This window comes from Bubalus bubalis, chromosome 6 (genome assembly GCF_019923935.1).
Source record: "Bubalus bubalis isolate 160015118507 breed Murrah chromosome 6, NDDB_SH_1, whole genome shotgun sequence".
NCBI lineage: Eukaryota > Metazoa > Chordata > Mammalia > Artiodactyla > Bovidae > Bubalus > Bubalus bubalis.
This window is the reverse complement of record NC_059162.1, coordinates 12,617,872-12,643,825: the sequence shown is the minus strand read 5'-3', so window position 1 is coordinate 12,643,825 and position 25,954 is coordinate 12,617,872. Positions and strand designations below refer to the sequence as shown.

Below are 25,954 nucleotides of genomic sequence, written 5' to 3'. Positions count from 1 at the left end.
CTATAGCAGTGAAGCCCTGCTATTTCCACCTCCCCACCTCTATTCAGCACCTCTATGGCTTCCAACAACACAAGAGATGACTCTACACATGGACATCACCAGATGATTACTATGGAAATCAGATTGATTATATTCTTTGCAGCTGAAGATGGAGACACACTATACAGTTTTCAAAAATAAGACCTGGAGCTGACTATGGCTCATATCATCAGCTGCTTATTGCAAAATTCAGGCTCAAATTGAAGAAAGTAGGGAAAACCACTCGGAGAAGGCAATGGCACCCCACTCCAGTACTCTTGCCTGATAAACTATGGATGGAGGTTCATAACACTGTACAGGAGACAGTAACCAAAACCACACCCAATAAAAAGAAATGCAAGAGGCAAGGTGGTTGTCTGAGGAGGCCTTAGAAATAGCTAAGAAAAAAAGAGAAATGAAAGCAAAGGAGAAAGGGACAGATATACTCAACTGAATGCAGAGTTTCAGAGAATAGCAAGGAGATAAGAAAGCTGTCTAAAGTGAACAATGTAAAGAAATAGAGGGAAACAAGAGAATGGGGAAGACTAGCAATCTCTTTAAGAAAATTGAAGATACCAAGGGAATATTTCATGCCAAGACAGGCGCGATAAAGGACAAAAATGGCAAGGACTTAACAGAAGCAGAAGAGATTAAGAAGAGGAGGCACTACACAGAATACACAGAACTGTACGAAAAAGCTCTTAATACCCCCAGATAACCAAGATGGTATGATCACTCACCTAGAGCCAGACATTCTGGAGTGCAAAGTCAAGTGAGCCTTAGAAAAAATTGCTACAAACAAGCCTAGTTCAGGTGATGGAATTCCAGTTGAGCTATTTCAAATCCTAAAAGATGATGCTGTTAAAGCACTGCACTCAATATACCAGCAAATTTGGAAAACTTAGTAGTGGCCACAGGCCTGGAAAAGGTGAGTTTTTGTTCCAATGTCAAAGAAAGGCAATGCCAAAGAATGTTCAAATTACTATACTATTGCACTCATTTCACATGCTAGCAAGATTTTGCTCAAAATCCTTCAATCCAGACTTCAGCAGTAAGTGAACCAAGAACTTCCAGATGTACAAGCTGGATTTAGAAAAGGCAGAGGAACCAGACATCAAATTGCCAACATACGCTGGATCATATAAAAAGCAATGTAATTCCAACAAAACATCTACTTCTGTTTCATAGACTATGCTTAAGCCTTTGACTGTGTGCATCACAATAAACTGTGGAATATTCTTAAAAAGATGGGAATACCAGACCACATTACCTGCCTCCTGAGAGACCTGTATGCAGGACAAGAAGCAACAGTTAGAACTGTACATGGAACAGTGGACTGGTTCAAAATTGGAAAAGGAGTACATGAAGTTTGTATATTGTCAGTCTGCTTATTTAACTTACATGCAGAGTACATCATACAAAATGCTGGGCTGGATGACTCACAAGCTGGAATCAAGATTGCTGGGAGAAATATCAACAACCTCAGACATGCAGGTCATACCATTTAGTGGCAGAAAGTGAAGAGGAACTAAAAGCCTCTTAATGATGGTGAAAGAGGAAAGTGAAAAAGCTGGCTTAAAACTCAACATTCAAAAATTGAAGATCATGGCATCTGGTCCCATCACTTCATGGCAAATAGAAAGAGGAAAAGTGGAAGCAGGGACAAATTTCATTTTCTTGGGCTCCAAAATCACTGGGGATGGTGACTGCAGCTATGAAATTAAAAGATGCTTGCTCCCTGGAAGAAAATCTGTGACAAACCTAGATAAGTGTATTAAAAAGCAAAGACTTCACTTTGCCAACAAAGGTCCATTTAGTCAAAGCTATGGTTTTTTTCAGTAGTCATGCATAGATGTGAGAGTTGGACCATAAAGCAATTCTTCTCTGGACACTGAAGAATAGATGCTTTTGAACTGTGGTATTGGAAAAGACTCTTGAGAGTCCTTGGACAGCGAAGAGATCAAATCAGTCAATCCTAAAGGAAATCAGTCCTGAATATTCATTGGAAGGACTGATGCTGAAGATGAAGCTGCAAAACTTTGGCCACCTGATGAGAAGAGCTGACTCATTGGAAAAGACCCCAATGCTGGGAAAAATTGAGGACAAGAGGAGAAGGGGGCAACTGAGGATGAGATGGTTGGATGGCATCACCAACTCAATGGACATGAGTTTGAGCAAACTCAGGGAGATAGTGAAGGGCAGGGAAATCTTGTCTGCCTCAGTCCATGGGGTCGCAAAGAGTTGGACACAACTTAGCAACTAAGCAACAACAACAGTGTCTATATTGGTCATTTGGGAGAAGGAAGTAAGTATGATTCACTTCACTTTGCACAGAGAAATTGGAGGAGGCTTCTCCAATGGCAGCTTGGGATTCTAAGATCACAAAGAAAATTCCCAGTAAGCCAAAGATTTGCAACGTTAACACTAGAAAATTCAGTGTGTGTATTTCTCTTATCCTTCCAAGAGACTATTTGGATTTCTTTTATTTACTTAACCACCCAGTAAGTATTTAGTAAATAAACTATAAGGAGGCAAAAATGACACAAACTCAGTGCATATGATCAGGAATCTTACCATTAAGGAGAAAAATAGAGATGAAGACAAATCAACAAGTATTATAAGCACCAAGATAAAAATGTATATTAAACTATGCTGCTGCCCCAAAGAGTAATCAGTTCCTCTCAGGTTTGGAGATAGGGAGGGCTGGTGGGAATCATTGTGAGTTTGGTAGTGATAACTGAATTATGCCTGGAAATGTGACTAAGGGTTATAGGCCAACTAGAGGCAAGAACATTACAAGACAGATAAGAAACACAAAATAGCTCAGTTTGATCAAGGAAATGCTGACAGTTTAACATGGCTAAAGCAAGGACATAAGGCAGAGCTTAGAGGAAGGACAAAAGCATGGAGGAGGCAAAGGTCGTGCTTTAAAATGAAGAATCATTGAGGACAGTTAATCTAGACAATGATGTGATCAATTGTGCATCTCAGAGGGATCATGCTGGAAACAGATTGTTAGAAGGTTGGAAAGTTAAAGTCACTCAGTCATGTCTGACTCTTTGCAAGCCCATGAACTATACATTCCATGAAATTCTCCAGGCCAGAATACTGTAGTGGGTAGCCTTTCCCTTCTCCAGGGAATCTTCCCAATCCAGGAACTCAGGGATCAAACCCAAGGTTGGAAGGAGAACAATATTGGAAATAAAGAGACCAGTTAAAAGAATTACAATTCTTTACTCATTAGATAATAAAAGGCTTAATTTAGTAATTATGTTCATTCATTTACTAAAAAAAAACTATTTGAGGGGGCCTACAGTTTTCTAAGCATAACACCAGATGCTATTGACATATTAGCAAAGAAATACAGTGTCTGTATTTAATGAATTTAATGAATTTTGGGGGTAATGATGGCAGTGTACACAAGTAAGAAGGAATAGATATGATTATAGGATTTGTAATATAAGAGAATAGTTAATGCCTTTCATGTTGGATTCATATTTGAGATGACTCTTTGATCAAAACCCCCTTGCTGGATCTGATAAAACACTGCCACATTACCTCTACTTATTTCAAATTTGTCTTACCTGAATTTTCGTTTGTATGTTGGGTGCTCCAGATCTCGGAATAAACCAGGTCGCTATCTCCAGGATTCCCTGTGAAAGAACAGATTACAGTTGGCTGTAGTCAAGAAGTCACCAAGTTTATAACCACCTACTATCCCTGACATAGGGCCAGAAATGTCATTTTAAAATTGAATACGACTGAACCATGGACCATTGCTCAATCTCTCTTCCCTCCCTGATTCATTCCTGGAGCTCTCTGTCCCTTAGGAAATCCTTACCATTGTTGTACACTGGCTGCGGTTCCACTGGGTCCGGTGGCTCTTGGGGATTTGTGTTGGAGGTTCTGGAAGGTTCCTTAAACTCCCTGGGACTGTAACTATGACAAGGGGATGAGAGAAAAAAAGAGAAATGTATTTGTGGATTATATCAAATTTCAGGAAAATCAATATGCAGGAAGAGCCCAGCATGGTTATGTAAAATATCATGGCTGCTTACTTTAAGAGTCTGCATGGCTCTTTTGAGAAAATGTCAGAAGTATGGTGCAAGATATAGCCAGGGCAACATTAAAGAGAAGACCAGCTGAGACAAGGTCAGAGGGCAAAGACTACACAGTTCAAGATCCCTTTGATAGAATAAACACTTGTATTTACATATTTTTTAAATTATTTTCAAAAGTTGAAATGCTTCAGCATCAATTAACAGAGGCTTCTACATTCCCTCAGAAATTGGCCTTTGTCTTTTTTTAAGGTCCCTTTCAGTTTTCGACCTCATATTATAATGATCTACCTTTCCTGTAAAATACTATGAAAGCTCTTCAGGAAAAGTATTTTTTTCCAGTTTTCATTTCGTTCCACAGTTAACATTGTGAGTTGAACACTGCCAGCATTCAATCATAGTCTGCTGAACAAGTGTATGAGTGGGAAAATGAACAATAAGGGAATAAATAAATAAAGCCTTAAGAAAGATGATGTCATTAAGTGGTCAGTTCTCTGCGGGAGCACACATAAGGAAGAAGATAAATTAAGATGGGTGGATAGTAAATAACATTAACTCCATGTATAAGTAAGTATTTTTCTTATTTTCTTATTGTTCAGTCGCTCAGTCATGTCTGACTCTTTGCAACCCCATGGACTGCAGCCTGCCAGGCTTCCCTGCCCTTCACCATCTACTGGAATTTGCTCAAACTCATATATATTGAGTCGGTGATGCTGTCCAACCATTTCATCCTCTGTCATTCCTTTCTCCTCCTGCCTTCAGTCTTTCCCAGCATCAGGTATTTTCTAATGAGTCAGCTCTTCACATCAGGTAGCCAAAGTATTGGAGCTTCAGCTTCAGCTTCAGCACCAGTCCTCCGAATGGATACTTAGGGTTGATTTCCTTTAGGATTTACTGGTTTGATCTCCTTGTAGTCCAAGGGACTCTCAAGAGTCTTCTCCAGTACCACAGTTCAAAAGCATCAATTCTTTGGCACTTAGTCTTCTTTATAGTCCAAGTATCAGTATGCTCATTCATAACTATGATTGAAAGTAGTCTTCCTAACCACATTTCAGTTCAGTTCAGTTCAGTTGCTCAGTCATGTCTGACTCCTTTCAACCTCATGGACTGCAGCACACCAGGCTTCCCTGTCCATCACCAACTCCTGGAGTTTACCCAAACTCATGTTCATTGAGCCGGTGATGCCATCCAACCATCTCGTTCTCTGTTGTCCCCTTCTCCTCCTTCCCTCAATCTTTCCCAGCATCAGGGTCATTTCAAATGAGTCAGCTCTTTGCATCAGGTGGCCAAAGTATTGGCATTTCAGCTTCAACATCAGTCCTTCCAATGAACACCCAGGACTGATCTCCTTTAGGATGGACTGGTTGGATCTCCTTGCAGTCCAAGGGACTCTCAAGAGTCTTCTCCAACACCACAGTTCAAAATCATCAATTCTTCAGTGCTCAGCTTTCTTTATAGTCCAACTCTCGCATTCATACATGACTACTGGAAAAACCATAGCCTTGACTAGACGGACATTTGTTGGCAAAGTAATGTTTCTGCTTTTGAATATGCTATCTAGGTTGGTCATAACTTTCCTTCCAAGGAGTAAGCGTCTTTTAATTTCATGGCTGCAGTCACCATCTGGAGTACCACATTTATGTCATGAGAATTTGAAACTAAAAAAAAAAAATTATTGGGGTATAATCTACAGTGTTGTGTTAGTTTCAGATGTACAGCAAAGTGAATCTGTTATTTTATATATATATATACACACACACCATTTTTTTTTTTTTTTTCGGAGAAGGCAATGGCAACCCACTCCAGTACTTTTGCCTGGAAGTACTCTTGTCCCATGGACAGAGGGGCCTGGTGGGCTGCAGTCCATGGGGTTGATAGGAGTCAGACACGACTGAGCGACTTCACTTTCACTTTTCACTTTCATGCCTTGGAGAAGGAAATGGCAACCCACTCCAGTGTTCTTGCCTGGAGAATCCCAGGGACAGGGGAGCCTGGTGGGCTGCCGTCTATGGGGTCGCACAGAGTTGGACACGACTGAAGCGACTTAGCAGCAGCAGCAGCATACCCTTTTTAGCTTCTTTATCCATGTAGGCCATTACAAAATATTGAGTAGAGTTCCCTGTGCTATACAGTAGGTCCTTATTAGTTATCTATCTTATTGATATACATTGTAATGTGTGTGTGTCAATCCAGTTCTAATTTATCCCTCCCCACCAAGCATTTGAAAATTTAATAGGAAATCCAGTAAAATACTTTTAAATGCACATAGTTTCATGTTCTATCCTGGAAACATAAATAAAATGAAAAGGCTCGCAGCACCAGAAGCAGAAACCTTACCTAGGTGTTCCGGTGGTGGAAAATCTTTCTGAAAAACAACAAAGGAACACTGATGATAAGTGATCTGTGTGGACAATGTGCTATATGTTAGAATGTCCTTTCCCAGAAATCAAATCCATCCTAGATTTCAGCTATGGCAAATCTTTGAGAACATCTGGCTCCACCCCGTAGGTCATGTTATAGAGAAGGAAGGTGGGATCTGAAGAGATATTTGCACAGAATCACAATTATTCTCATTCAGTCAATAGAATGAACTCTATGTAGTTTGTAACTGAGTAGCAGAAGACAGACAACTTACTGTTTACCTCTAGGCCAAGTGCTACCCATACTCCCACTTCTCTATTCTGACTGCAGCCCCATGAGGTGGAGAAAAGGAGACTGTGGCCTAGAGAGGGGTTAAAATTAATACTGAATTGTTACACAAGTGTGATTCAATGGGACTACAAGACTCTTGTAAGTCCATTTCAACAGCATTTGGTGCTTATTGTTTTCTCCATATCCCTTCTTTCCTTCCCTTTCACCTAATTCAATTTATCCTTCCTCCTCCAGAGCTTCCCCTGATGCACATAGAACCCTGCTATATTAAAATTACCATATTGCATTGTAATTATCAATTTCTGTGTTTGCCTCAAACACTGCTTCATGAAAGGGTATGTTACTTGAAGGTACAAAACTCATCTTAATTATTTTTGTATTTCCTGTGCTTAGAAGTTTGAAAATATTTAATAAAGATTTGTTAAACAACTGAACTATGTACTAATTAACTATGTACTACATAGTTTGTACATGTACAAATTAAACTATGTACTACAAGGACTAAAAGACAAGTTGACAATTATCTGAAGTGAAGTAAAGTGAACTGAAGTCGCTCAGTTGTGTCCAACTCTTTGCGACCCCATGGACTGTAGCCTGCCAGGCTCCTCCATCCATGGGATTTTCCAGGAAAGAATACTGGAGTGGGTTGCTATGTCCTTCTCCAGGAGATCTTGCCAACCCAGGGATTGAACCTGGGTCTCCTGTATTGTAGGCAGACGCGTTACCATTTGAGCCACCAGGGAAGACAATTACCCAATCGGTGATTAAATGTAAACATAATCCGGAAGCCTATTCCATCAGCCTTAAAAATACACAATATTTCCATCAACACTGAAATATTGAAGTCTTTCTGGCCTGTCCAATACAACCCTCCTCCTAAGCTTCCCATCTCTGTCCTTTGCCTTTTACCTATGACTCTGTATCTGTCTAGAGAAGGCAATGGCAACCCACTCCAGTACTCTTGCCTGGAAAATCCCATGGATGGAGGAGCCTGGTAGGCTGCAGTCCATGGGGTCACGAAGAGTTGCACACGACTGAGTGACTTCACTTTCACTCTTCACTTTCGTGAATTGGAGAAGGAAATGGCAACCCACTCCAGTATTCTTGCCTGGAGAATCCCAGGGACGGGGGAGCCTGGTGGGCTCCCGTCTATGGGGTTGCACAGAGTTGGACACGACTGAAGCGACTTAGCAGCAGCAGAAGCTATATCTGTCTTGGGTTACCCTGTTGGATCAGTGGGTAAAGAATCTGCCTACAAGGCAGTAAACTTGGGTTTGATTCCTGAATCAGAAAGCTCCTCTGGAGGAGGAGATGGCAACCCACTCCAGTATTCTTGCCTGAAACATCCCATGTACAAAGGAACCTGCCCGTGAGGCTCCATAACAGTCACATAGTCAATCCATAAAGGTCGTAGAGTTAGACACGACTGGGCAATTAAGCATGCATGCACACTGTATCCATCTCACTGGGCTTAGAGAACACAGGTTATTGCCCAAAGTAGACATATTCAGGCTTGTGTGTGTGATCAGTCACTCAGTCATGTCCAACTCTTTGAGACTCCATGGACTGTAGCCCACCAGGCTCCTCTGTCCATGGGATTTCCCAGGCAAGAATACTGGAGTGGGTTGCCACTTCCTTCTCCAGGGGATCTTCCCGACCCAGGGACCAAAGCCATGTTTCCTGTGTCTCCTGCATTGGCAGGTGGATTCTTTACTGCTGAGCCACCTTTACATGCCACAAAAAATGACTGATCAATGTCTTCAGACCCTGTCTTTGGGAACCAGGTGTCCTGAGTTAAACTAAAGGCATGCAAGCAGAATCCTAGCCTGTATCTCTCTCCTCTGGAATTGTAACATCATCAATCAACAACCAACATTCTTACTTGTAGACAGGTTAACTAAGTTTAGGGTGCATCTGAGAGTCAGACTATCTCTTCATTTGCCTGAAGGAAAACAGACCCAAAACGTGGCTATTTATAATATAAGCTAATATTCACTGAAGATATTTTGGCCAGGCACTGTGCTCAGCAGTTTATATAGACTGTCTCATAGTGCCTATAATGTAGATACTATTATCATGACCATCACAGAGCTAAGGAGACTGGGGTTTGGGGGCATTACATTACCAGAATGCTAATCCAAGCAGTTATAGAACTAATAAATATACCATTCCTTTTGGTAACTTGGAGGAAACAATCAGGCTTAAGGAGCAGAATTCTTCATTTTTAGAGGAATTTGGAAGGCCTGAGCTCTTCCCTGAGAAGACTGGTCAATAATGAGAAGGAAGACTTTGCTTGGAGGGAAGTACAATAGGCAAGATTTTGAGTTGTGATAGGCAGAAGCCCTTTGATTGGTAGCCTGTCAGAATTTCTTAGTCATGTTTGTCATTTAAAACAACAATTTCCCCTAAATCTGGAGGACAGAACCTCCTGGGCCTCTGCCCTCATGGACCACATAAAATAATGATTGGTAATCTTTCCTTCTCTTGTGTTATTTGGTGTTGTACTGACAGCAATCTGTTTTTGTTTTTTACTATTATCAACTGCAATACTGAAGTTCCCATGCCTGCATGCCTAGTATATTATTGATTAATAAATGAAATCCAGACAGGCAATGATATAGAAAAGTAACTTTTTAAAGTAGGAGGTGCAACCAGCATTTTACAAGTCACCAAGACCTAATGGGGTCTTCCCTCATAGCTCAGTTGGTAAAGAATCCTCCTGTAATGCAGGAGACCCCAGTTGGATTCCTGGGTTGGAAAGATCCCCTGGAGAAGGGATAGGCTACCCACTCCAGTATTCTTGGGCTTCCCTTGTGGCTCAGTTGGTAAAGAGTCTGTTTACAATGCAGGAGACCTGGGTTCAATCCCTGGGTTGGGAAGATCCCTTGGAGAAGAGAAAGGCTACCCACTCCAGTGTTCTGGTCTGGAGAATTCCATGGACTGTATAGTCCATGGGGTCTCAAAGAGTCAGACACAACTGAGTGACTTTAAAAAAAAAATGTAATGGAGAGAATATGGACTTAAGGGCTAGGGAGACCCCAGTTATGCCCTAACTCTGACTCTTACTAGGTATACATGAATCTGGAAAGGTTGCTTCCTGAATTCTTCATTTCTTCATCTTCAATATAGTTATAGCAATAGTGGTTGAACTGAAGTCAAATGTACATAAAAGTGGACACATTAAAAAATCACATATAATAGATTCCAATTGAATGATAGATTTTATGATGAGTACTATCAAAGTTAGACTCCTTGCATTGGTCATAGTAAATGTTCTCTTCCAACAACCCAGAGAAGTTTCTACACATGGACATCACCAAATGGCCAATACTGAAATCAGATTGATTATATTCTTTGCAGCTGAAGATGGAGAAGCTCTATACAGTCAGCAAAAACAAGACTGGGAGTTGACAGTGGCTCAGATAAACAACTCCTTATTGCAAAATTCAGACTGAAATTGAAGAAAGTAGGGAAAACCACTAGACCATTCAGGTATGACCTAAACAAATCCCTTATAATTATACAGTGGAAATGACAAATAGATTCCAGGGATTAGATCTGATAGACAGGGTGCCTGAAGAACTATGGACACAGAGGTTTGTAATATGGTACAGGAGGCAGGTGGCTCAGACGGTAAAGGTGTCTGTCTACAATGTGGGAGACCTGGGTTCAAGCCCTGGGTTGGGAAGATCCCCTGGAGAAGGAAATGGCAATCCACTCCAGTACTATTGCCTGGAAAATCCCATGGACAGAGGAGCCTGGTAGGCTGCAGTCTATGGGGTCGCAAAGAGTCAGATGACTGAGCAAATTCACTTCACTTCACTTCACAGGAGGCAGTGATCAAGACCATCCCCAAGAAAAAGAAATGCAAAAAGGCAAAATGGTTGTCTGAGGAGGCCTTACAAATAGCTGAGAAAAGAAGAGAAGTGAAAGGTAAAGACAAAAGGAAAGATATATCCATCTGAATGCAGAGTTCCAAAGAATAGCAAGGAGAGATAAGAAAGCCTTCCTCAGCGATCAATGCAAAGAAATAGAGGAAAACAATAGAATGGGAAAGACTAGGGATCTCTTCAAGAAAATTAGAGATACCAAGGGAACATTTCATGCAAAGATGGGCACAATAAAGGACAGGAATTGTATGGACCTAATAGAAGCAGAAGATATTAAGAAGAGCTGGCAAGAACACAGAAGAACTATACAAAAAAAAAAAAAAAAAAAAAAAGATTTTAATGACCCAGATAACTACGATGTTGTGATCACTGGACTAGATCCAGACATCCTGGAATGCGAAGTCAAGTGGGCCTTAGGAAGCATCACTATAAACAAAGCTAGTGGAGGTGATGGAATTCCAGTTGAGCTATTTCAAATCCTAAAAGATGATGGTCTACAAGTGCTGCATTCAACATGCCAGCAAATTTGGAAAACTCAGCAGTGGACACGGGACTGGAAAAGGTGAGTTTTCATTCCAATCCAAAAGAAAGGCAATGCCAAAGGATGTTCAAACTACCACACAATTGCACTCATCACATGCTAGCAAAGTAATGCTCAAAATTCTCCAAGCCAAGCTTCAACAGTATGTGAACTGTGAACTTCCAGATATTCAAGCTGGATTTAGAAAAGGCAGGGGAACCAGAGATCAAATTGCCAACATCCACTGGATCATCAAAAAAGCAAGAGAGTTCCAGAAAAACATCTATTTCTGCTTTATTGACTATGCCAAAGCCTTTGACTGAGTGGATCATAACAAACTGTGGAAAATTCTTAAAGAGATGGGAATACCAGACCACCTTACCGGTCTCCTGAGAAATCTGTATGCAGGTCAGGAAGCAACAGTTAGAACTGGACATGGAACAACAGACTGGTTCCAAATTGGGAAAGGAGTACATCGAGGCTATATATTGTCACCCTGCTTATTTAACTTATATGCAAAGTATATCATGTGAAATGCCAAGCTGGATGAAGCACAAGCTGGAATCAAGATTGCTGGGAGAAATATCAATAACCTCACATATGCAGATGACACCACCCTTATGGCAGAAAGCAAAGGAGAACTAAAAAGCCTCTTGATGAAAGTGAAAGAGGAGAGTGAAAAAATTGGCTTAAAGCTCAACATTCAGAAAACTAAGATCATGGCATCTGGTCCCATCACTTCATGGTAAATAGATGGGGAAACAGTGGAAACAGTGAGAGGCTTTATTTTGAGGGGGGCGGGGGGGGGGGCTCCAAAATCACTGTAGATGGTGACTGCAGCCATGAAATTAAAAGACACTTGCTCCTTGGAAGAAAAGCTATGATGTAGGCATCATATTAAAAAGCAGACATTATGTTGCCAGCAAAGGTCCATCTAGTCAAAACTATAGTTTTTCCAGTAGTCATGTATGGATGTGAGAGATGGACTGTAAAGAAATCTGAACATCGAAGAATTGATGCTTTTGAATTGTGGTGTTGGAAAAGACTCTTGAGAGGCCCTTTGGACTACAAGGAGATCAAACAAGTCCATCCTAAAGGAAATCAGTTCTGAATATTCACTGGAAGGACTGATGGTGAAGCTGAAACTCCAATACTTTGGCCACCTGATGCGGAGAACTGACTCATTTGAAAAGACCCTGATGCTGGGAAAGATTGAGGGCAGGAGGAGAAGGGGATGACAGAGGATGAGATGGTTGGATGGCATCACCGACTCAATGGACATGAGTTTGAGTAAGCTCTGGAGTTGGTGATGGGCAGGGAAGCCTGGCATGCTGCAGTCCATGGGATCACAGAGTCAGACATGACTGAGCGACTGAACAGAACTGAACTGATCAGGGTTAGTGCTACATAAAAATTGTATACGTAATATTATTTGAAAAAATATTAGGTAGCTGTAAATATCAGTCACAAAATGATGTGAAATGATGCCATTTTTATCAAAGAAGAAGGATAAAGGACCATTGATTGACCTGAAAGTAGAAGTAAGAAGACATGCTTAACCACCATCATTAAGATGGTTTTCATTAAACTGAGATCCAATTATTTGTTTATTTGCTTGATTTTCAGTATGAGCCCTAAAACAAAAAAGGAAAGCAGAATCACTTGGTCTAATAGAAAAGGAGAGTTCGTGTTATACCACAGAGAAAGACAGAAAGTAAAGGATTAGTAGTTCCAAATATAAAGTCTTGAAACCTTATAAGCACCCAAAGCACTGAATAAAACAGTCCATACATCCCAAGATTTCTGATCCACAAAAAGCATTCAGAGAGAAAAATTAAAGCAGTCACATAAGAAAAAAGTCAAGAATGATGGCAGATTTCTTGTCAGAAGCCATGCACACAGGAAGACAGTACAGCAACATCTTTTAAATATTGAAAGAAAAAAATTTTTTTTCAACTTAGGATTCTATGCCAGTAAAAATATTTCACAAATGAATGCAAAACAAAGACTTTTATAGTCATACAGAAGTGGAGATAATTAATCACTAGAAGACCCATCCTACAAGAAATCTTTTTGCAGAAAAAAAAATGATATCAGATGAAAATATGGATACACATAAAGGAATGAAGAACATTGAAGTGTTAGCTGTATGAGTAAATGTATAATATTTTTAAATTATATGTAAGCTTCTTTTAAAAATAACTGTTTAAAAAGTAATAACAATGTACCAGGGAAAGGAGAAATGGAGTACACAATGATAATATTCTTATGCTATACATGCAGTGATACAATGTCACTTGTAAGTAGACTGAGAAGTTAGATATGTACACCATGTACCTTAAAGTAACCACTAAAATAACAAAACAAAGAGTTATATAGCTAATAAACCAACAAAGGAAATAAAATGGAATCACAAAAATACCCAAGAGGGTAGACAGAAAAAGGAAATAGAAAACAAAGAACAAATGAGACAAGCAGATAGCAAATAGGGAAATAATAGACATAGGAACCTAATTGTATCAACAATCATATTAATGTAAATGGTCAAAGTTTTTAAAGTTAGAAAGTAGAAAGAGACTGCCATATTAGATAAAAAACAGAATTAACCATATGCTATCTATAAAAATATGCTTTAAATATAGAAGCACAAATAGGTTAAAATTTTAAAGAGTGGAAAAAAGAAATGTCAAGCTAACATTAATTATATGCATATGTGTTCAGTTGTGTCCAGCTCTTTGTAACCTCATGGACTGTAGCCCTCCAGGCTCCTCTGTTCATGGGCTTCTCCAGGCAACAATACTGGAGCAAGTTGCCATTTCCTCCTCCAGGGGACCTTTCCAACCCAGGGATCAAACCCATGTCTCTTGTGTCTCCTGCTTTGGCAGGCAGATTCTTTACCACTGAGCCACCTGGGAAGCCCAACATTAATTATATAGCTTTTTATTCCTGGTAGTATAATTTACCTTGAAATATTATTTGATATCAATATATTAATATAGGCTCCTCTTTCCATGGGATTCTCTAGGCCAGAATACTGGAGTGGGTAGCCATTCCTTTCTCCAGGGGGGTCTCCTGCATTACAGGCATATTCTTTACTATCTGAGCCACCAGGGAAGCCCTATAGTTAATACAACATTAATTAATTTTTATTAATATCAAATAGTGTTTCAGGGTTAAATGATACCACCAGGAATAAAAAGGTCATAAAGTCATAAAGGATAACGTGGTAATTTCATCAAAAACACATAATAGTGATAAACATTTGTGCACCAAATAATAGAGTTTCAAGATACATGAAGCAAATCTGATAAAATTGCAAGAAAAAATGAAAAAATCCACAATTATTGTTGAAAATTTTAATATCCTCTCAATAATCAATAAAGTAGGAGAAAAAATAGTTCAGATATCGAAGACTTCAACACTATCAATCAAATTCACCAACAAACTCATACTACAAGAAATGTTAAAAATAAATCCTTTAAGCAGAGAGAAAATGATACCATGTGGATGTATATATGTAGAAAGAGGAATGAAGGATTCTGGAGGTCGTAACTAAATGGATATTACCTTGACATCCAGCCAGAAAAAGAAATGATAAGAAATAAAGCTACCAAACCAATATCCCTTATGAACATAGGTGCAAACATTCTTAACAAAATTTTAGCAAATCAAATTCAAAAATTATAACCAAGTGAGGTTAACCCCAGAAATGCAAAGCTGTTTCAACATTCAAAATCCAAAATCTGTATCAGTAGACTAGAAAATAAAATCGTATGATTTTCTCAATGTAGAAAAAGCATTTGTCATTGTTCTGTAAAAACTGTCAGTAAATTACAATTAGTAGGGACTTTTTCAGCCTAACAAACAGTAGCTACAAGAAATCCATAGCTAGGATTATCAAATATAAATGGTGAAAGTTCAAGTACTTTCCCTTCCCTAAGCTCAAGAACAAAACAAAGACATCTGTTCTCTTAACACTTCTGTTGAACATTGTGTACAGGAGGTTCTAGCCAGTACACTAAGGAAAAAGAAATAAAAGGAATTGAGATTGGAAAGGAAGGCATAGAATTATCTTTATTCATAGATGACTTGATCATCTATGTAGAAAATCTGATGAAATCGACAAAACTAATACTAGAACTAATAAGTGTGTTTAGCAAAGCTGTAGGATATGAGACCAACATAGAAAAATCAATTGAATTTCTATATACTAGCAACAAGGGGCTTCCTTGATGGCTCAGATGTTAAAGAATCTGCCTGCAATGTGGCAGACCCATTCAATCCCTGGGTTGGGAAGATACCCTGGAAAAGGAACTGGTAATCCATTCCAGTATTCTTGCCTGGAGAATCCCATGGACAGAGGAGCCTGGCAGGCTAGAATCCATAGGGTCACAAAGAGTTGGACATGGCTGAGGGACTAACACACACATAATAGCAACAAACAAGCAGAAACTGAAATTTTAATTTCATTCTCAGAATATCTTAATTTTATCTAAATATCACTATATTTAAATGGTATTTAAATATATATGAGTTTATGGATTGTACCTATGGCTATTGTTTATTTCTGTTGTTGTTACAGATGAAGGACTTTCTCTTTCATTCTTTTTATTTTCACTAAGCTTTGGACTGAGGTTGGAACAATAAATACTTAACTTTCTAATTTTTGAGTGGAAACAAGACTCTACTCTCTGATTTAAAACTCAAATGAAACACATGGAATAACAACTTCATTAAGAAATTTGTTCTGCCTTTTAATCTCTGCCAATCTGTGTGATCAGTACTGGGAAAAGAATAATCAACCTTTGTAGGATACACTACACAAGTAGAAATAATAATAGCAATGGCAAAAGTCACAATATTAAAGAGTGAGATATAGCCACTTACCTGAATCCCTCTGGGTCCTGAAGTGACGCACCAGAGCAGCAGTAGCAGCAAGGCCAAGGATGCTCAGTAGCCCTGCGGTGACTCCCTCAGTGATAAGGGTTGTTTTGTTACTGGGTGGTCCTAAGTGAAGAGACCTGTACTTGAGTTCAGTGCCAAATATATTTCATCCAGACAAAAACTATGTAGGTGCAGGACTAGCTATATATTAGGACAGGTTTTTGCCAGGTTCTGATTTCTCAATTGGAATCATTTCCAGTATAGTTTGTAATTTTCAAAATAATATTACTGCTGCTGCTGCTGCTAAGTTGCTTCAGTCGTGTCCGACTCTGTGAGACCCCATAGACAGAAGCCCACCAGGCTCCCCCGTCCCTGGGATTCTCCACGCAAGAACACTGGAGTGGGTTGTCATTTCCTTCTCCAATGCATGAAAGTGAAAAGTGAAAGTGAAGTCGCTCAGCCGTGTCCGACTCTTAGCAACCCCACGGACTGTACCCCACCAGGCTCCTCCATCCATGGGATTTTCCAAGCAAGAGTACTGGAGTGGGTTGCCATTGCCTTCTCCTAAAATAATAGCACAGGGAGAGTGATTACCAGAATCTAACATTAAAATTTATTTCTTTTCCTTCCCCTGTCCCCATGAAATCAGTACCAATCTCCAGAAGCCCCAAGCCTTGGTTTCATGTTAATAACTCTTTGACATTGGGAGGATTTGTACAGTCTATTGGAGAAATATTTTATTGACTATAAATGTAACCTGTAGCCCAGGTACCACAAACCTACCTATGATGCTGAGTATCACCATCTCACTGTGCTGCACCCCTAGGCCATTGTCAGCCCCACAAGAAAAGTTTCTGGAATGCTCTGCCATCAGAGTGAAGTTGAAGGATGCTCCTCCTCCAAAGGGGGCCTCTCTGCTCCCCAGCGTGACATTCTTGTAATAAAACCAGTACAGGATTGGGGGAGAGCCTCTTTGGGCCTCACAGCGAAGCTCTAACACATCTCCCGCCACAGCCTGGGGCACAGCAGGACTGAAGGTGAAGAGAGGATGAGACACTGGAACTGAAAGAGGCAACATAGCTTATGAGCCGTCTTGGTTAAGTATGTACAAAATAATTTAATAAAGGAAATATTCAGCATAGTTCAGTAGTAGGAGCATGGGCTTGTAATTCAGGAAAACCTGAATTTAAATCCCATCTCTGCTCTTTATTAATGGCAGAGACAGGATTTAAACTCAAGTTCCTTGGTGGCTCTGATGGTAAAGAATCTGCCAGCAGTGCAGGAGACCCAGGTTCAATCCCTGGGTCTGGAGAAGGGAATGGTTACCTACTCCAGTATTCTTACCTGGAGAATTCCATGGACAGAGGAACCTGGCAGGCTACAGTCCATGGGGTCACAAAGGGTCGGACTCAGCTGAGTGAATAACACTTTCACTGCCATTTATTAGCCCTGTGATCTTGATGTTTTAAAACATTTAACTTTCTCCAAGTCTCAGTTTATTCCTTTTTAAAGTGGAGGTAATAGTAAGAATCACGTATGTAAAGCATTCAATAAACTAAATTACTAAAAGCAAGAGGAATAATTACTAAACGCAAGGTTTGTTGCTCCATATTATTAATTCCTGAGACTTAACTTTAAACCTAGATATCTACACCTATTTGAAGTATCCTCTACTCAGTTACCTTGCTTTATTTTTCTACTTAGCATTAGCACTAACATCTATCAATCTGTTATTTATGTATCTATCCATTTATCATTGTTATCATTGTTATATATCTGATTCCAACAGAATGTAAGTTTCATAAGAACAAGGACTTAACTCTTTGTTCATTTTTGTATTTCCAACTGCTAGAATTTTGCCTTGGCATGTAATAGATTATCAATAATTGGTGAATAAGTGGATAAATAAATTAATTTATATTTGGCCCCAAAATATCCAGATACAGCAATAGCAAGAAAGATTTCTGTTTTAATTTGTGATTATAGAGATAGGGAAGCCAGGAAAAACAGAAAATCATTATGTTTTAAATTAATATATGGAATTATTCATCAATAATAAATTAATGTGAAATGTGAACTGTAAGATTGCTGATTCTGTTGTGAGGAAACCCAGGTAAACCAGTCTGTGTGCAAGGACTTTAGATATAAACTGTGTGCTTCATCGGCAAGAGAAGTTTGGCAAGGATCTAGAGCTTAGCTTTGCATCTGAGATTGGGTAAAGGAGAGAGGTAATGGAGACAATCAGTTAAATGGGGATAATTCAACTCAAAAATGTACCATCTGCTGGCTGTAAGGCAGATGGCACCAGCGGTCTCATCTGGGTGGAAATGCCAAGTCGTGCTTTTGTAAAATTCAAACAGATGGCTTGGGTTTTGGCCTTCTGTATATCCTTTACAATATACAATGACTTAGGCCAGATGCTAAGGTTCTCAGGGGTAAGTCTTTATATGTTTGTGCATCTCAGTGTGCCTTTTCACCCATGTCACCACTTCTTATAGGTTTATTCAATTTGTATTGCTGTAAAATATACATACATACCTTAAAATATTCCACCATAAACCTTTTAAGTGTAGAGTGAAGTGGTATAAACACTTTCATAACACTGTGAAACCAACACCATCATCAATTTCCATAACTTTTTTCTTGTAAAACTGAAATTACATACCCATTAAACAATAAGTCCCTATGCTCTTTCTCCCCAGCCCCTGACAAACATCAGCCTACTTTCTGTTTCTATGATTTTGATTACTCTGAATATATTATATAAGTGGGATCATATAGTATTTGTCTACTTTTGACTGGTTTATCTCACTTACCATAATGACCTCAAGATTCATCCATGTTGTTACATGTATCTGAATTTTCTTTCTTTATAAGTCTGAACAAATTCCATGTCATGTGTATACCACATTTTGATTACCCATTTATATTTTAATGGACACGGGTTGTTTCCATGTTTTAGCTATAATGAATAATGTTCTGTACATGAGTATACAAATGTCTTTGTGAGAATATATTTTCAATTTTTTCTCTTTTTTGGGGGGCGGGGGGAGGGAGTATCCAGAACAATAGAATGGGGAAGACTAGAGATCTCTTTAAGAAAACTGGAGATACCAAGGGAATAGTTCCTACAAAGATAGGCACAATAAAGGACGAAAATGGCAAGGACTTAACAAAAGCAGAAGAGATTGAGAAAATGTAGCAAGAATACACAAAAGAATTATACAAAAAAGGTCTTAATGACCCAGATAACCATGATGGTGTGATCACTCACGTAGAGCCAGACATCCTGATGTGTGAAGTCAAGAGGGTATTAGGAAGCATCACTACAAACAAAGCTAGTGGAGGTGATGGAATTCTGGCTGAGCTATTTCAAATCTTAAAAGAAGATGCTGTTAACACACTGCATTCATTATGCCAGCAAATTTGGAAAACTCCGCAGTGGCCACAGGACTGGAAAAGGTCAGTTTTCATTCCAATCCCAAAGAAAGGCAAGGCCAAAGAATGTTCAAATTACTGTACAATTGCCCTCATTTCACATGCTAGCAAGATTTTGCTCAAAATCCTTCAAGCCAGGCTTCAGCAGTATGTGAACCAAGAACTTCTTTAGAAAAGGCAGAGAAACCAGAGATTAAACTCCCAGCATACACTGGATCATAGAAAAAGAAAGGGAATTTAAAAAAAAATCTCCTTCTGTTTCATTGACTATGCTAAAGCCTTTGACTGTGTGAATCACAGCAAATTGTGAAATATTCTTAATGAGATGAAATACAAGTCCACATTACCTGCCTCCTGAGAAATCTGTATGTAAGACAAGAAGCCACAGTTAGAACTGAACATGGAATAATGGACTGGTTCAAAATTGGGAAAGGAGTACATTGAGGCTGTATATTATCACACTACTTATTTAACTCATATGCAGAGGACATCATGTGAAGTGCTGGGCTAGATAAATCTCAAGCTGCAATCAAGATTGCTGGAAGAGATATCAACAACTTCAGATATGCAAATGATACCACTTTAATGGCAGAAAGTGAAGAGGAACTAAAGAGCCTCTCGATGAAGGTGAAAGAGGAGAGTGAAAAAGTTGGCTTAAAACTCAACATTCAAAAAACTAAGATCATGGCATCCAGTGCCATCACTTTATGGCAAATAGATAGGGAAAATGAGGAAACAGTGTCAGATTTCACTTTCTTGGGCTCTGAAATCACTTCAGACAGTGCTTGCATCTACGAAATTAAAAGATGCTTTCTCCTTGGAAGAATAACAATGACAAGCCTAGACAATGTATTAAAAAGCAGAGACATCATTTTGCCAACAAAGGTCCATATAGTCAAAGCTATGGTTTTTCCAGTAGTGGTGTACAGATGTGAGAGTTGGACCATAAAAAAGGCTGAGTGTCTAAGAACTGATTCTTTCTTTTTTTTTTTTAATTTTATTTTACTTTTAGACTTTACGTAACTGTATTAGTTTTGCCAAATATCAAAATGAATCCGCCACAGGTATACATGTGTTCCCCATCCCGAACCCCCCTCCCTCCTCCCTCCCCATTCCATCCCTCTGGGTCGTCCCAGTGCACCAGCCCCAAGCATCCAGTATCGTGCATCGAACCTGGACTGGCAACTCGTTTCATACATGATATTTTACATGTTTCAATGCCATTCTCCCAAATCTTCCCACCCTCTCCCTCTCTCACAGAGTCCATAAGACTGTTCTATACATCAGTGTCTCTTTTGCTGTCTCGTACACAGGGTTATTGTTACCATCTTTCTAAATTCCATATATATGCGTTAGTATACTGTATTGCTGTTTTTCTTTCTGGCTTACTTCACTCTGTATAATAGGCTCCAGTTTCATCCACCTCATTAGAACTGATTCAAATGTATTCTTTTTAATGGCTGAATAATACTCCATTATGTATATGTACCATAGCTTTCTTCTTTCAAACTGTGGTGCTGGAGAAGACTTTTGGACAGCAAGGAGATCAAACCAGTTAATCCTAAAGGAAATCAGTCCTGAATATTCATTGGAAGGACTGATGCTGAAGATGAAGCTCCAATACTTTGGCCACCTGATGAGAAGAGCTGACTCATTGGAAAAGACCATGATGCTGGGGAAGACTAAGGGCAAGAGGAGAAGGGGGTGACAGAGGATGAGATGGTTGCATGGCATCACTGCCACAATGGACATGGGTTTGAGCAAACTCAGGGAGATAGTGAAGGTCAGAGAAGGCTGATGTGATGCAGTCTATGGGGTCATAAAGAGTCAGACACGACTTAGAGACTGAGCAACAATTCACAAGTGGAATTTATGTGTCGTATGGTAGCTCTATTTTTAATTTTCTTAGGAACTTCCATAGTGGTATCAATAATGATTTTATTATTTTACATTCCCACCAAAATTACGTAACATTTAGAATCAAACTCCATACCCGCCAGAGATGCTCAGAAGGCTCAAACAGAATCTTGTGTGCACCAGGACCCAGAAACCTCACAGAGACTGAGCCAGAGCTGCCTTTGAGTGTTTGAGTATCTCCTGTGGAGGCATGGGTCAGCAGTTGTCTGCTGCGGGGACAGGGACTCTGGCTGGCTGCAGCAGACTTGGGTCACGCAGCATGTGGCATAAGTCCTCTTGAAGGAGGTCGCCATTAGCCCCACCACAGAGCTGCTGAGCAGATGACCCACAAACTGCAGAACAATTATACCAAAGAAATTCTTCACTGTTAAGAAAGTTCTAGGACCCGAAACAGATTTCCCAACCTGGATATCCTGCAAAGGGACTGAGAACCCTCAGGGAATTTGACTTTGGAGGGCAGTGGGATTTGATTACAGAACTTCCACAGACTGGAGAAACAGGACCTTGGAGGGCACAAACAAAACCTTGTGCAAGCAAGCCAGGAGCCAGGAGAAAGGAGCAGTGTCCCCACAAGAGACTGAGCCAGGCTTGCCTGTGAGTGTCCAGGAGTCTGTTGTGGAGGTGTGGGTCGACAGTTTGGCCTCAGGCCAAACAACAGGAAGGGAACACAGCCCTGCCCATCAACAGAAAGTAGGATTGAAGATTTACTGATCATGGCCCCACCCATCAGAATAAGACCAGTTTCCCCCACAGTCAGTCTCTTCCATCAAGAAGCTCCCATAAGCCTCTTTTCCTCATTCATTAGAGGGCAGACAGAATGAAAACCACAATCATACAAAACTAGCCAATCTGATCACATGGAACACAGCCTGTCTAACTCAACGAAACTATGAGCCATGCTGTGTAAAGCCAAGACAGACAAGGTCATGGTAGAGAGTTCTGACAAAATGTGGTCCACTGGAGAAAGGAATGTCAAATCACGTCAGTATTCTGGCCTTGAGAACCCCATGAACAGTATGAAAAGGCAAAAAGATATGACACTGAAAGATGAACTCCCTAGGTCTGTAGGTGCCCAAAATACTACGGAAGAAGAGTGGAGAAATAACTCCAGAAAGAATGAAGAGATGAAGCCAAAGCAAAAACAACACCCAGTTGTGGATGTGACTGGTGATGGAAATAAAGTCCTATGCTGTAAAGAACAATATTGCATAGGAACCTGGAATGTTAGGTCCATGAATCAAGGTAAATTGGAAGTGGTCAAACAGGAGATGGCAAGAGTGAACATCGACAGTTTAGGAATCAGTGAACTAAAATGGACCAGCATGGTTGAATTTAATTCAGATGACCATTATATCTACTACTTTGGGCTAGAATCCCTTAGAAGAAATGGAGTAGCCTTCATAGTCAACAAGAGTCTGAAATGAAGTACTTGGATACAATCTCAAAAATGACAGAATGATCTCTGTTCATTTCCAAGACAAGTTAAAGTCACTCAGTCATGTCCGACTCCTTGCGACCCCATAGACTATACAGTCCAAGGAATTCTCCAGACCAGAATACTTGAGTGGATAGCCTTTCCCTTCTCCAGGGGATCTTCCCAATCCAGGAATCCAACTGGTGTCTCCTGCATTGCAGGTGGATTCTTTACCAACTGAGCTATCAGGGAAGCCCAACCATTAAATATCACAGAAATCCAAGTCTATGCTCAATCACTAATGCCGAAGAAGCTGAAGTTGAATGGTTCTATGAAGACCTACAAGACATTCTAGAACTAACAGCCAAAAAAGATGTCTTTTTCATCATAGGGGACTGGAATGCAAAATTAGGAAGTCAAGAGGTACCTGGAGTAACAGGCAAGTTTGGCCTTGGAGTACAAAATTAAGCAGGGCAAAGGCTAACTGAGTTTTTTCAAGAGAACGAACTTGTCATAGCAAACACCCTCTTCCAGCAACACAAGAGACAACTCTACTCATGGACATCACCAGATGGTCAAAACCAAAATCAGATTGATTATATTCTTTGCAGCCAAAGATGGAGAAGCTTTATACAGTCAGCAAAAACAAGACTGGGAACTGACTGTGGCTCAGATCATGAACTCCTCATTGCCAAATTCAGACTTAAATTGAAGAAAGTAGGGAAAACCACTAGACCATTCAGATATGACCTAAATCAAACCCCTTATGATTATACAGTAGAAGTGAGAAATAGATTCAAGGGATTAGATCTGATAGGCAGGGTGCCTGAAGAACTATGGATGGAGGTTTGTGACATTGTACAGGAGGCAGGGATCTACACCATCCCCAAGAAAAAGAAATGCAGAAGGCAAAATGATTGTCTGAGGAGGCCTTACAAATAGCTGAGAAAAGAAGAGAAGCTTTCACAAAAGAGAAAAGGAAAGATATACCCATCTGAATGTACACTTCCAAAGAACAGCAAGGAGAGATAAGAAAGCCGTTTTTAGTGATCAATGCAAAGAAATAGAGGAAAACAATAGAATGGGAAAGAGTAGAGATCTCTTCAAGAAAATTAGAGATACCAAGATAACATTTCAAGCAAAGACAGGCACAGTAAAGGACAGAAATGGTATGGACCTAACAGAAGCAGAAGATATTAAGAAGAGGTGGCAAGAATACACCGAAGAACTGTACAAAAAAGATCTTCACTACCCAAATAACCATGATGGTGTGATCACTCACAACGATCACACAAGGATTCCAATTTCTCCACATCCTGGCCAATACTTGTTATTTTCTGTTATTTTTTATAGTATCCATCCTAATGAGTATGAGGCGGTATTTCATTGTAGCTTTTTTTGGTCTGAATTTCCCTAATAATGAGTAATGTTGAGCTTTGTGTGTGTGTACTTAATAGACATTTATATATCTTTTTTTGGAGAGATGCCTATTCAAGTCCTTTACTCATTTTTTAATGGGTTCCCCCTGGCCCCAGTTCTGGCCCCTACCCCTTAACCCGTAGCAGCAGAGTCCACAAACTTTCCAGCATGAGACAAGGCAGAGGTGCCAGTCTCACCCTGGCTCCCATCCTGCCCTTTCTTTCTCCCTGCGTTGGTAAAACTATGACTCAGGGGATCCCAGACATGAGGGAAGAGCCCGCCATCCTGGGGCACCGGGTGACAATAATAGCCTCACTTCCGGGGCAAAGCAGCAGTAACCCCGGAGACACAAGAAGCGATAATAGAGCCACACCTTTTGCAGAGACGGGGAAGGATGGAAAGTGACTACTCCCAAATATAACCGGAGTAAGCCTAGGTGTGAGAAAACAGAAACTTATGCCATAGCACCACCTACTGGAAGACAAAAGAAAGGCCTCTAACACTACATCAAACGCACCAGCAGAGGGAAAACTCAAGTACCATGAAGAATCACAGTAGCACTGTACCACGAAAAGAAAATGGCAATTCTCCAGAAACCAAACTTACTGTCATAAAATATTATGATCTAACTGAGAAAGAATTAAAAATTGCTGTCATGAAGAAACTCAGCAAGCTGCAATAAAAATCAGAAAGCCAGACTAAAGAGCTCAGAAATAAAACTAGTAAACAGAAAAAATACCAGAGACATTAAAACTCTTAAAAAGAGCCAAACAAAAATTTTGGAATTGAAGAACTCAGTAAATGTTAAGAATAATGTCTTGGAAAGCTTTGGAAATAGATTAGACTCTATGAAAGAGAGAATTAGCAGGCTTGATAATAGAAATTTAGAAATGCTACAAGTATATGAGGAGAAAAAAGTAAGATAATTTAAAAATGAGGGAATTCTCCAGAAGCTATATGACTCTTTTAGGAAAGGCAACATTAGATAAAGGGGTATCCCAGGAGAAGACAGGGAAAGGGGAAGTCTCTCAGTTATATTCAAACAAATAATAACTGAGAGAGTATATTTAAACAAATAATAGCTGAGAACTTCCCAAATCTGGGAAAGAAACTGGATATATAAATTCATGAAACTAACACCTAATTACCTCAATGCAAAAATACCTTGCACAAGACATATTATATTAAAATTGTCAAAAGTCAATGACAAAGAAAGGATTTTTAAGGCAGCCAGGAGGAAAAAAGTATTGTACCTACATGAGAATCCCCATGAGCCTATGATCAGGTGTCTCAACAGAAACTCTACAGGACAAGAAGGAATCGAGTGACATTCTCAAAATACTAAAAAATAAAAAGTGTCACTCAAGACTATTTTTTCTAGCAAAGTTATTATTCAGATGTGAAGGAAAAACAAAGATCTTCCCAAACAAATGAAAGCTGAGGAAATTCATCAACACTGGTTCTGCTTACAATAAATGTTTAAAGAAGCTCTCTACTAAAAACAAAAAGGCAAAAATACACAATACTTTGAGGAAAGTTATATATAGAATCAGAAAATTGCAACTCAGAATAGGCTTTAAATACTTTATTATAGCATAAAGGTAAAAGGAGGAAGCAAAAAAAAAAAAAAAAACTATTGCTACTTCAATTTGGTAGCAATCTCACAGCATAAAAAGAGATAACTTGAGACAACAAAAGCATAAGAGGGGAAGAGGGAAAGAATAAAACTCACATCATTAAATGA

The 25,954-nt window shown here is 39.6% G+C and overlaps 1 protein-coding gene across 6 annotated transcripts in view; it reads right to left on the bottom strand.

The window, feature by feature from the left end:
• Positions 1 to 25,954, bottom strand: part of FCRL3 (Fc receptor like 3) — a 45,564-nt gene that overhangs the window by 1,607 nt on the left and 18,003 nt on the right. For 5 of the 6 annotated variants that reach the window (XM_025287582.2, XM_044944174.1, XM_044944173.1 and 2 more), the window contains 5 exons: positions 16,806 to 17,084; positions 16,026 to 16,145; positions 6,414 to 6,477; positions 3,860 to 3,957; positions 3,603 to 3,671 (listed from right to left, as the gene is read on the bottom strand). In XM_025287582.2, the coding sequence (XP_025143367.2) occupies positions 3,603 to 3,671; positions 3,860 to 3,957; positions 6,414 to 6,477; positions 16,026 to 16,145; positions 16,806 to 17,084 (630 nt within the window). The remainder of the gene's footprint in view (positions 1 to 3,602; positions 3,672 to 3,859; positions 3,958 to 6,413; positions 6,478 to 16,025; positions 16,146 to 16,805; positions 17,085 to 25,954) is intronic. The other variant, XM_044944175.1, reaches the window with a different exon arrangement.